Here is a 12,125-nt window from a genome sequence, read left to right as displayed (position 1 = left end):
GCTTGGACAATTTCTTTAGCTTAATGTATTCAAATCCACAGTTGGCACTTCATTCCTTTTCATTTAACAATAAATCTATCTTGTCTCAATAGGCTCTACATGAATACACACACCTAACAATATTTATAAATCAAAGCAACATATCCACAATGTGAGATCTGCTTGTTACCTTTGTAAAACACACACACACACATACACATAATTTTCAGAAATGTCTCAAAAACTCTTTTTTGATTGTCAATATATATTCCTAAAAATAATTCACAGCCATACTGTCCTTAAATAAGAATTTCCAAGAAGAGCTGAGTAAATTTTTTTCAAGAGAATTTCCATAAACAGACGAGTCAATCTTTACATGCTTTTGAGGTTTTTTTTTTTTCCTTTAGAAGAGAAGTTCCAATGTAGCTAATAGGTGATGTGTCATGTATGCGGTTTCTATGCCTTCTATGCTCACAATTTTGGAGAAAAACTGGAAAATATTCACTATGACAAAATTGGGGCAACTCTTAAAGCATAGTTAGTTCTTTAGATAGCAGTCTGTCTATACAACAGCTCCATGCTAGTTACAAAAGTGGAAACTAAATGGTATTGACATGAAAATCCAAGTATACTGTCTGCTGAAGAATAAGCCACACGCCTCGGTAACAGACTCACAATCCCGACTTGATCATTAATCGGCACCAAAATAACAGTGTCATTCCACAACGGGCTATTTTTCTTAATTACACATAAATAAAGACTTACTTGCTTTGTTTTTCCATGCTAGCTACCCTGAGGCATTCCCATCTTGAATTTAGGAGATTCATTTGTTCTTGCACTTCAGCTTCTTCGTCCTCTGATAATTTCCCTTTTCCAATCAGTTGACTTCCCAACTGCAGAACATTACCAACCCATCCTTGATGGGCTGTCAAATCCATCATGTATCCCTAACAAAGAAATAGTAACCCTGTAATTAGAACTCTGGGTACATCATTTGGGGTTTGGATTTTATTTTGTTTTGCAATAATAACTTGTAGCCCATTTAGATTTATATTCCCAGTGAAAGTATTTTAATTTCTGTTTATGACAACTCAATGTTATTTCTAATAGGAATGAAGGAAAATCATCTCAGGTCACCTGCTGCAGAAGCAGATCCTGAGATAAAGTTTTCAGGGCAAGCCACCGATTAAGGACGAGCTCCCAAGCAAATCTGTGAGAGAATTAAACTAGCAGGAAAGAGAAGGAAAGGAAAGAAGACGAACAGCTATGTTGTCTCAGGAAAAGGACCCCACCGAGGGTACTTCAGCCCAATACTATACAGGTACTCAGAAGCATAAATCATGCAGCAATATTGCCTTGACACAGAAGAAAGCTGGACTTTTTATCCCCATATTGTCATTGGCAAACACATTCTGGGGTTGTTTTCCTAAGGAGAACCTCACAATCTGGCTCTTGGAATCCAAGCACATGAACAATTGTTTCCATCTCAAAGCTAAATTTCTAAACTACAAAGAACTAATAGAGTCATTGAGAAAACAAAGACTTGCCATTATGAGAAGTCATGTGCTTGGGTTCATAAATCCATGTTTTGCTTTACCTCATGAGTGTGAAATTGTTCCTTCACTTCTTCTACATCATTAGAAATCTCCCCTTGTGCTTGCAATGCATCCTCAGCAGAGAGAAGCCACGAGAGTACTTCCTCTAAAGCTGTTTGGTAACGGTCCAGGTTGACTTCAGTCTCCATCAACGAACTGCCAAATGACTTGTCTTCAGGAGCTCCCAAATGCTGAACAATAAAGTAAATTGGGTGTTATACAATTAGCATCTTTGCAGACTGTTCCAGTACATTAAATGATAAATTGAATGAAATATTTAAAATGCTAGAAACGTCTACTTGCATTATCAGAGGTGTGAACAGCAGATACATGCAATAGTGAGCCCACATTTTAACATCCCACAAATACGCACATAAATTCTCAAATAGCAATCCAAATCCACACACAATTAGTATTTGATTAAAGGTCTTCTCAAATACTATGAAGAGCAAATTAATATATCATCTCTTCATGTTGCATTTTAAATGCTACGAATTTTCATCCATACATTAACGTTCTTACATTCTTATTTATAATCCTTCACACACACGTGTACGCATATTGGAACTACATTCACATACTTCCACAACAGCATTAAAGAAAACATCTCTTCCTGAGAAACTCTAGCTAAGAAAAGTTTTCTAAATGTTTACAGACAGACCAGTAAAGGTATTGGTAAGACAATAACACGGAAGGGTGAATTTAATATTTAAAATTCTGATCAGTTAACCATATACATGAATTAGACTTTACTTACAGAAGGCCATGGTTTACATACCAAGACATTACCTTACAGACAGTACATTATAGCATTTTTTAAACCCAATTTAATTAGCAGGATACTGAGATTCCAAATAGCTGTCTTGGAATTTCTACTATGTCCTAAAACTAAGTGTCCCTAACTCTACAGAGAAGATCCTGGCCACCCTATGAAGGAATTGCTAAGAGGTGATCACAAAATTGGTCTTACGTCTCTTAAATTATTATCTAGCTCAAAGGCATAGAAAATGAAGCAAATAAATTGATTGGAAGCATCTGGTGAGGAAGAATTCCTTTGGAGAGGCTAGAGTGGTGTGCATGGCCATAACTTGTCACCACCTGAGAAGAAATACCAGAGGTAAGGTAATTTACACGATGCAGTATTGACCTCTAAACTTGGCTGCATGTTCACAGAAATTCAGATGCTAGGGGATCCATACTATCAAATGACAGGAGAGATCTCTTGGAATAACCTATGTGTCTGCTGCTTTAACCTTAGAGCAATCAACAATGCCAGACATTTGAGTAAAGAAAAAGTCTGCATAAGTTTTTCTTTAGGTCAAGTACATTCATAGTATGTAGCTGGGCTTCAAAAATCCTGAGGAGTGAACTCAGGAGGGTTTTGTATTGAGGTAAGGGACACAGGCTGTGTATGGATTTGAGCAGAGCAAAAAAAAAAGGATAAATATTTAGAGAGGAAAACTCTGTGCATCCAGCATATTGCAAGCAAGCACTGGGCCATAACAAAGTTTTGCTAAGAAACCAAAGGCAGTGAAGAATAATCAGAAGCTACTTGAAGGATTCCACACTCTTGCCTAGAGAAAGCGCAACCTTTGATGATTCTCCCTCGATATGCCCGCCTTACGTTTCTAGTCCTTCCCAATATTGTGCCTTAATCCACTGAGCTACCAGTACCAACTTATGGGTGCCCTTCCAATAAATACTCCAATTTTTCAACATTAATATTGTAAATTGCCCCAACTGTTCAATCTTTTAAGATGACGAAGCATAATGACAATTATTGCTATGATCTTTTCATCAAATGACACACTCTTTTCCACTTTATAGAGAACTGGCAAAAATAGGTCATCTTAATAAGTCCAAATTGTCCAATTCTAGTTTCTCCAACTGAGCATAAGTTCTTTGAGAGGCTATTTGCATGGGATACCCTCAGTGAGGGCAAGACAGTTTCTAAAGGTCTTAGCAGAACAAGTTCCATGATCTATCCCTTCTATCGCTGAATACTATTAATAATATACATCAAAGTCAGCATTAAGGAGAAAAGGTACAAAAAGGGCAGCTGAGAAATGGGTTTAGGTGAAGAGTTATGAGCTCAGAAGGAACCCCTTTTTTATTTGCTGCTGCCATCCTGAAATTATTAATAATTCCATTTTTGAATTTAGGTTTTATAAATGATGTCCAATGGGACAATGAGGTATGCAAATGAGCAGAGGACACAGATGCAGTATGTACTTGCCCCATATGAGCATAGAATTCTGGTGAATTTACAATATTGTGGGACTCCAACAAGACTCAGAGAGTCTATGTATCTTATATCTATGATGGATTAAGTGAGGACACTAACAGCCCCAGCAGATCATGATTCAAGTGATCAAGAAAGGAGGCAATTCTGGCCTGGCACGGTGGCTCATGCCTATGCCCTTTGGGAGGCCTAGGTAGGTGGATTCCTTGAACTCAAGAGTTCAAGACCAGCCTGAGCAAGAGCAAGACCCCGTCTCTACTAAAAGTAGAAAAACTAGCTGGGTGGGGTGGTTGAAGTGGGCACCTGTAGTCCCAGCAACTCTGGAGGCTGAGGCAAGAGGATCACTTGAGCCCAGGAGTTTGAGGTTGCTGTGAGCTATGATTATGCCATGGCATTCTATCCAGGGCCCTAGTGTGACAGAGTGAGACTGGGTCTCAAAAATAAATAAAAAATAAATAGGAAAGAAAAAGGCAATTTTAAGAAAACATACAACGAGCCAATTCTATCATATTCTTTCTTACTCATGTCATGCTCCTGTATTAGCCGCTGACTCATGCTGAAATTGATGATACTAAAAGGTAGGAAAACCTATAGTTCCTTTCTGTTTCAGTCCTTCCTTATTCTTTAGCAAACTGAAGGGAGAGAGTATTGGTTCAATTTAAGCATAACAAAAAGTGAAATAAAAATAGTTGAGTTAGTTGTTCGACGTTTCTACATTCTGGTAAGAATGAAATACATATGCATGTACTATCCACAAGATATGAATTATGTAACGCTGGTGATTCTACATGACTTAAATGCTCTTATATTTGCACTTACAACTGAAATTGCATGATATAACAATGGATAGTCAAATTCAGGGTAATACTCTAAAATTTTAATTTGCTTTATTTAGTATGATGTTAAATAGCAAATAAAAACACCATGGCAAGTAGAGAGAGAGATTGTGGGATAAACAGCTTTATATTTTAGGGATTTTAATGGCATTTCTTTTCCTGCTTTTTGAACAAGGGGCCCTGAATTTCCTTTTTCACTGGGTCCTAAAAATTATGTAGCTAGCCCAGTGTGTAGGCTGAAGAAAAGTACAATCCAGTCCTGAACATTTTGCCTTTTCTGGGTTAGAAGTGAGAGGAGAAGGGAGATTTATTATGCGCAGTAGAATGTTGTCATTAAATCTAAAGCTGTAGAGATAGACTTGGTGCTGAAATTTGACTTCGACCTGGTGTCTTTTGACCCTGGGAAAGTTATTTATCCCTACATAAGCCATAGTTTCGGCATACATAAAATGAGAACAATAATATTGTCTACTAAGAGTGTGGTAGGTATTAAAGGAAAGTGTTAAAATGTTTGACAGAATGCCTGATCTTGTATAAGCACCTTTTAATATATGTTATAGCTTTAATTATCACTACATTCCTGTATACATAAGAACTGTTTTGAAACATAACCTGTTTCAAGGTGACCTTCTTAAGTCACTGTCCAGATTGCAGGAGCCAGACAATTATGGTAGAAAAACATAATCCAAAAATCTTATGAGCAAACATAATTTCTTAAAGTTAGCTCTTTTTGAAACTTGAACCTCAACCTACCTCCTATTACAGAGTTCTTAAAAATCATTAACAATCATGGGTTCAAATAATCTTCTCCAAATGAGAAACTATAAATAGCACTGGTACTCAGGTAAAACAACAGTATATTTTACCACGGTGGAATCTGAATGAAAACATTAAACACTTTATGATTCGCTGATATTTACATAAGCTTAAATGTCTATTGAACATATTAAAAGGCGTATCTCTATACTCAAAGACATAATGTATAATACTTCATACATTTTTAACGTAAATGTTTCTTCTGAGGATAATTCTAAAACAAGAACATTTTAAAGACAACCTTATTAAAGCTAATTTTTCAAACATGAATAAACTATGTACAATTATATAAATAACTAAACTATCATTTCTACCCATAAGTTCCAATATACTATGTATTTATTTACCTATGCATATAAAATTATGATCTAAAATTGTCATCTGGGCTCTGAGTAATTCTTTCTTTGTCTGGACCATTGTTTTTCAAGTTGTAAGTCATGATCCATCAATGATTCACAAAATCATTATAGTGGGTTATGACCAGGAATATTTTTTAAAGACACAGAAGAATAGGAATTACCACTCTGTCACTTATACTAAGGATGAGAGTTGTTCAGTGAATGTTTGTTTCAGATGTGTATATATGTGTGTCTAAGAATGTGCATATGTTTATATGTTCTGAGTTGAGATTAAAATTTGGAGAACTTTTTTTTCTTGCTCTTCATGAAATAAAATTAAAAAATGGCTCTTGAATTTCAGATTAAATTCCCATGACAGAAGAAATTTATTTAAATTCTACCGTTGTACATGTTCAATAGAACCCTGGAGACAAGACACATTTTTCCATAAAACTATCTTTAAAAAGAGCACCCGAAGAAAAAGAAAGATAGAGATGGTTATGTTTTCACTTTCTGTACCCAAAAATACGTTATCATCATCAGAGAATTTCGTGTTGCACCTCAGCTTGAAGCCAGTTAATACATGTCATACCATCACTGGAAATTTTCTAGAAAACTTGGTCTTACTTGATCTTTGCTATTTACAGAAGATAACAAAGATAAGCACCAAGCATTTCATGAATGGAGATGCCAGTATCATCAACTGGAACTAATTTTTTTTCCTCTGCTTCAAAACTATTTTAATTTTTGTTTTTATTACAGTAGTTTATGTCTCTCTACAGCACATTGGGCAAATAATGATTATGATGAGAGGCAAAGCAATGAATGGATGAAACAATTCTGATTGTTTTCAAAATTAAGAACACTCGAATTTACCCAACATTATCCAGACACTGCAGAGGCTTTATTACTGCCCTTTGATGTTAAGGAATAATAGAAATTGTCACCTATATTCCTTCAACACAGCGCTCATGGGTAAAGGTGGAAGACCAGGGAACAGAAAGGTAAAGCAATGAGGGAAAAAAACAAGGATCACTTTTGGTCCTACAATCTCCAGCATTCTGGAAAGTCATCTCTAGTGACAATTTCTAGTCACAGAAATTTCTCGTCATAGAACTTCTATGATTAGAAATTGTCCGAATAAAGTACAGAGCTACTCATAAACATATTGTAAAAATCTAGTATTCTGTCTGATCTCGGGTACGGGATTTAACTACCTGTACCTCAGTTTCCCTATGTATAAAACAAGAACATATATATCCATAGAGCTGCTGGAAAGCTTAGATGAGACAGTGCGTATAAAATCCTAAGCATATTCTAGATCCCAAGAAATGCTCTGAAATGCTTGTGTTTAGGGGGCAATCTTCATTGAAAAGCCAAATGATTTTTATGAGGAAACAGTTAAACGAGCTGTGTGTATTTTTGGAAGCATGATTTGGGCAATTCAAACTGAGATAAGTCATCAAGTGGCTACATATAGGTGGTGAAACCAGCAATCCAGCAAACCACAAACCTCTTAGAAAATAGCTGGGACATTTCAAGAGGGCACGGTCTATCATTGAGTACTTTTATATCATTGATGAAACCAATCTATTTTAGCAATTTCTCCAAATTCAGCCTTAAAATGTGATCTGAGTTTTAAGCTGGCTAAAAAATTTTTGATTGTTCTCAAATGTATAAATGCTCCAAGAACATTTGAAAATTTGTATCATTCTTAGTTCATTTAAATATATCTTACTTCTTTTTTGTGGAGTCTAAGTCAATGCATGCATGGTGAAATTTTTTGGTGTGTTCTATAATCTTTTTATCCCTCAGTAAAAGATTATTTCAGAGCTAAAGGATTACAGAGGGATAACCAAGTGGTTCTTTTATTAAATAACAGAAGAGCAGTTCAGAGGAACCAGGATTAGTATCTGGGAATATTCTTCCCACATTGATACTTTATTCTCCCAGAGATATAACATGTAAACCAGGCTATTGTTCAAAGTATGAAAAATGATTACCGAAGTGACTTATGAGAAATTAATCCATCATGCAATATTGTACATGCCATTCAATCTAGTGACACCATTAAATAGACACTTTTTAATATTGCTAGTATCTAAAATTCAGTTCAAAATAAAACCCTAATGAGGCTTTAGAAAAAAAATCTGGTTGCAGTTATGGCAACATTAAAATAACAGTTACAACAAAACAACTACACATAAAATAGCAATAACTACAACTGCCACTATTTATTGGGCACTTAGTGTCAGTAAATTTGCTAACCATTTGATGTGCATTACATCATTGCTTACCACAACAGGTCAGGATGACAGGGAATAGTAGGATAAACAAATGGGAACAGAAAAAATTTATTATAGTAACTTGCTAAAAGTCACAAAGGTAATAGGTGGTTCTGAGGATTAAAATTTAATTGTTTGGATCCCCAAAGACACATCTTTACCACAATTTGCTGCACCTCTATTAATGAATAAAATGAACTCAGAATCTAAATACCACTTTCACAAAATATCCTATATAGCTTCCTAAAAACTAAATAAAACTACAGATATTTTTCTTGTCTTCATCTTCACAAATTTAGACTCAATCATTTGGAAGCTATTAAGAAAATACCTGGACTCCATTATGTCCATGAGTCTGAAATTAAATGTCAAGTTCAAATGTATGGATGTAAGTCACACACGCTATCTACACAAAAGAAGGGGAGACCAGAAAGACAGCTTTAAGACACAGCCCACTGGTAATACGAACCCTCTTTTTAAAATTAGGTGAAGCTAAGCAAAATATAAAGTTAACCAAAACTTTCTAAAGGAAGAAATGCGCCGAGACCACCATTCAAATTCTATGCCTCTATGTTTCAACAGGCATGCAGCGCTACCTCTATTGTTAATAAAAGACACAGCACAAAGATGAGAAATATTTGTGGAATTAAGTTACTCTAGGTAATTTTAATTTCTCATTAGGAGTCATTACTGCTTCCAATTTAAGGTTTCACATAAAATATGTTTTAACCAATGATCATGTCATAAAAAGAGCATCATGGTATAAAATATTCATATTTTATGTATGTAAAATGTAAATGTAAAATTTCTCCCGAATATTCCCTTTAAGAATTCACATATATGAGGTCAGAACCTCTAGGATGAGTTTGGGAACTCATCCTAGAAAAAATGCTATATATCTCATTGCTGAGTATCACAACAGTCACCTTCAGTGTATTCTCCCTGGGAAGCTATGCCTAGTCCACCCTTCAAAGCAACTTTGGACCTTTTCTTCTGGAATGGCCAAAGCTGTCATCATATTATCTGTAATGTCATGAATGTCATGATAATGTCTTCCTTTTAGGTCCGGTTCACTGGCTCATGCCTATAATCCTAGCCTGGGACTCTGGAACACCAAGGTGGGTAGATTGCTTAAGCTCAGGAGTTTGACACCAACCTGAGCAAGAGCGAGACCCAGTCTCTACTGAAAATGGAAAAATTAGCTGAGTGTAGCGGTGCATGATGCAGCCCCAGCAACTTAGGAGGCTGAGGCAAGAGGATCGCTTAAGCTCAACAGTGTTTTAGGTTGCTACACAGTATCATGACACAGTACTCTACCCAGGGCTACAGAGTAAGACTTCTTTCTCAAAAATAATGTATTCCTTTTTAATATTTCCATTATCTTTAGGTAAATAAAAAAGGGGGAAAGATCAGGTAAGTAGGGAGGCTGTTCCAATAGATTTAATCATTCACTGGCTAAGATCTCCCTTATAGACAGTGCTGTGTGAGCTGGTACATTGTAATAATGCAAGAGCCATGAGTTGCCGACCAAGATATTCAATTAAAATTTTCCTGTTTCTCTATTAATGTTTACTTGGTCTGCTATGCTTCTCACAGTCAGCTGACAATTTTGAGGCACAAATCAATGAATTTTTGCAATGTTTTTATTCGTTCTGCTCATTAATGGCTGCTGGGATCTCCCTCAACAGTGATACTTTCTCTCCCTTCAGAAATCCATTTTTACACTGTCATTTTCTACATGGCGTTATCCTCATAAACTTGTACTATCATGTCACTAATTTCACTTCCACTCTTGCCAAGTTTACAAGAAATTTATAAATGTTTGTTCATTGCTCTGATTCAAGCTCCAACTTTACTGCCACAGCAAACAAAATCACACTACAATAATGAATGCCATTTAGCAAGATACTGCTCTACGGCAACACTAACACAACTGTGAGACTCTATGTCAAGGTTATGAAACCTTACCGAGTTGTTTGCATGACAGTGCTGTGAACATAAACACACAGAGGCAAGTTCACAAACGTAAGTGTCAGACCCCGTATGTATGTATGTATGTATATATGCATAGAACAATATACATAGAACACATATATGCATATTTACTTTCCTTTTCTAATTATACCCTTTATATCATGGGCATACATTTACTTTGTAAGTTATGCTATCTGTTATTACTTTCCTTCCTCTTTTCTTGCCCTTCTGAAAATGTTGGTCTCAGCCATTATAATCCATAAAGTAAAACAAACCTTCTCATAAAATCAAGGAGGAAGAAACAGAAGAATTTCCATGAGAAACTCTTCTAAACCAATGGAAATTCAGAGAGAAAATAATAAAAAGATTTAGGAAAAAGTCCAGAGAATAATGTGCTAACCTACTATAAAAGATTTGTCTTTTAACATATTTTACAATAAAATATTAGAAAAAAATCACTAAATTCCTATGTAAAACTTTATAATGTATTTATTATGTAGCTTATAAAGGTTATCAAGCTTAGTAATTTCTTTATAGACATAAAACATTTCACATAATCTTTATAACTACCTTATAAAAGGGGCCTATGTCCAAGATGAGAAAACTATGAGGTATGACAGGGAAAACGGGATTCCCCAGTAAACTCCCATTCCCTCTTGTCATTCTGAAGGGCTGGGAGAATATCATGAAATCCACAAATTTTAGACAAGAAAGATGAACACATTATATTGGTTTTGTTATATTTCAATGAATTGATAAGTTAATATTTTGTCAGAATTTATCCAAGTCGCTAATTTCCAAAATCAGAGATTATTTAAAAGTAATCTTAAAATAGTTACAAAACGTCTCGGAAAACAAAACAAATTCTTAATATTACTTTCCTTAATCCTCAATGTAATAGTAGCATAAACTTTCCAATAGGCCTAATGCAAAAATACTAAGTCTTATTTATTTTAATCAGTCCTTCAGGAATATCTTTAAAAAAATTGACCCACTGTATTATACTTTTAAAATAAAAATAATTGAGAAGTAAATTGCTATAGGCAAGTAGTTTTCACTTACCAAAACTTTTCAAAACCAAATATGCATGTCATGAAAACTTATTATTATCCACATTAAAATACACTGTGATTTAGGCAGGGTGTGATGGGTCACACCTGTAATCCCAGCACTCTAGGAGGCCAAGGCAGGTGGACTGCTTGAGCTCAGGAGTTTGAGACCAGCCTGAGCAAGAGCAAGACCCCATCTCTACTAACAGTAAAAAAAAAAAAAAACACAAAAAAGAAACTAGATGGGCATTGTGGCAGGTGCCAGTAGGCCCCGCTGCTCATGAGGCTGAGGCAAAATCCCAAGAGTTTGAGGTTACTGTGAGCTATGTTGCCGCAGCACCCTAGCCTGGGGCAATAGATAGAGACTCTGTCTCTAAATAAATGAATAAAGTACTGCTACTTAAATAACGTCTCCCCAAATGAATATTATGGTCCATAGGGTTTGTTATAACATATACAAACTATTTAATAATGAGCTATGAAGGAAAATGGACCATTATGTATTTCTACATATCCATTCTTTAAAATTTTGTTTTATTTCATAAATCATTGTTTATAGTATTCTTAGCAATGTGTTCATCTATTCTACAAGTCTATATTAAAATAAATTAGAAGTTATCAAGATATATTTCTCCAAAACAGACAAGCATCAATACCTGTACTCATTTTAGCCTTGTCACTTCATATTTTATTGAAAAAAAGAAAAATCTTATTTTTGTTATTATATAATCTAAGAGTCCTTAAACCTTAAACTTTTTCTGTAAAGGTCCAGAGAAATATCTTTAGTTTTGCAGGCCACTATAGGCCATCTACCCAGCTGTGTCATTGTAAATTGTAGCACAAAAGCAGCTGTGAACAATACATAAGTCAATAAACATGGCTATGGGGCAATAAAACTTTATTGACAAAACATAGGTAGCAAATCTATTTTGATTCCCTGGCTATAGTTTCCTGCCTTCTGATAATCTAATTACTTGTTATGTTTAATCTAATTCCTCTGCATTTACTTAA

At 35.2% G+C, this 12,125-nt stretch overlaps 1 protein-coding gene across 1 annotated transcript in view; it reads right to left on the bottom strand.

Moving 5' to 3' along the window:
• Positions 1-12,125, bottom strand: part of DMD (dystrophin) — a 2,307,273-nt gene that overhangs the window by 1,609,000 nt on the left and 686,148 nt on the right. Inside the window, exons 10-11 of the mRNA XM_023515448.1 lie at positions 1,577-1,765; positions 745-926 (exon numbers count right to left, since the gene is read on the bottom strand). Of these exons, the coding sequence (XP_023371216.1) occupies positions 745-926; positions 1,577-1,765 (371 nt within the window). The remainder of the gene's footprint in view (positions 1-744; positions 927-1,576; positions 1,766-12,125) is intronic.

This window comes from Otolemur garnettii, unplaced genomic scaffold (assembly GCF_000181295.1).
Source record: "Otolemur garnettii isolate 467f Iridium unplaced genomic scaffold, OtoGar3 scaffold00072, whole genome shotgun sequence".
NCBI lineage: Eukaryota > Metazoa > Chordata > Mammalia > Primates > Galagidae > Otolemur > Otolemur garnettii.
The sequence above is the reverse complement of the archived record's forward strand: the minus strand, read 5'-3'. Positions and strand labels throughout refer to the sequence as shown.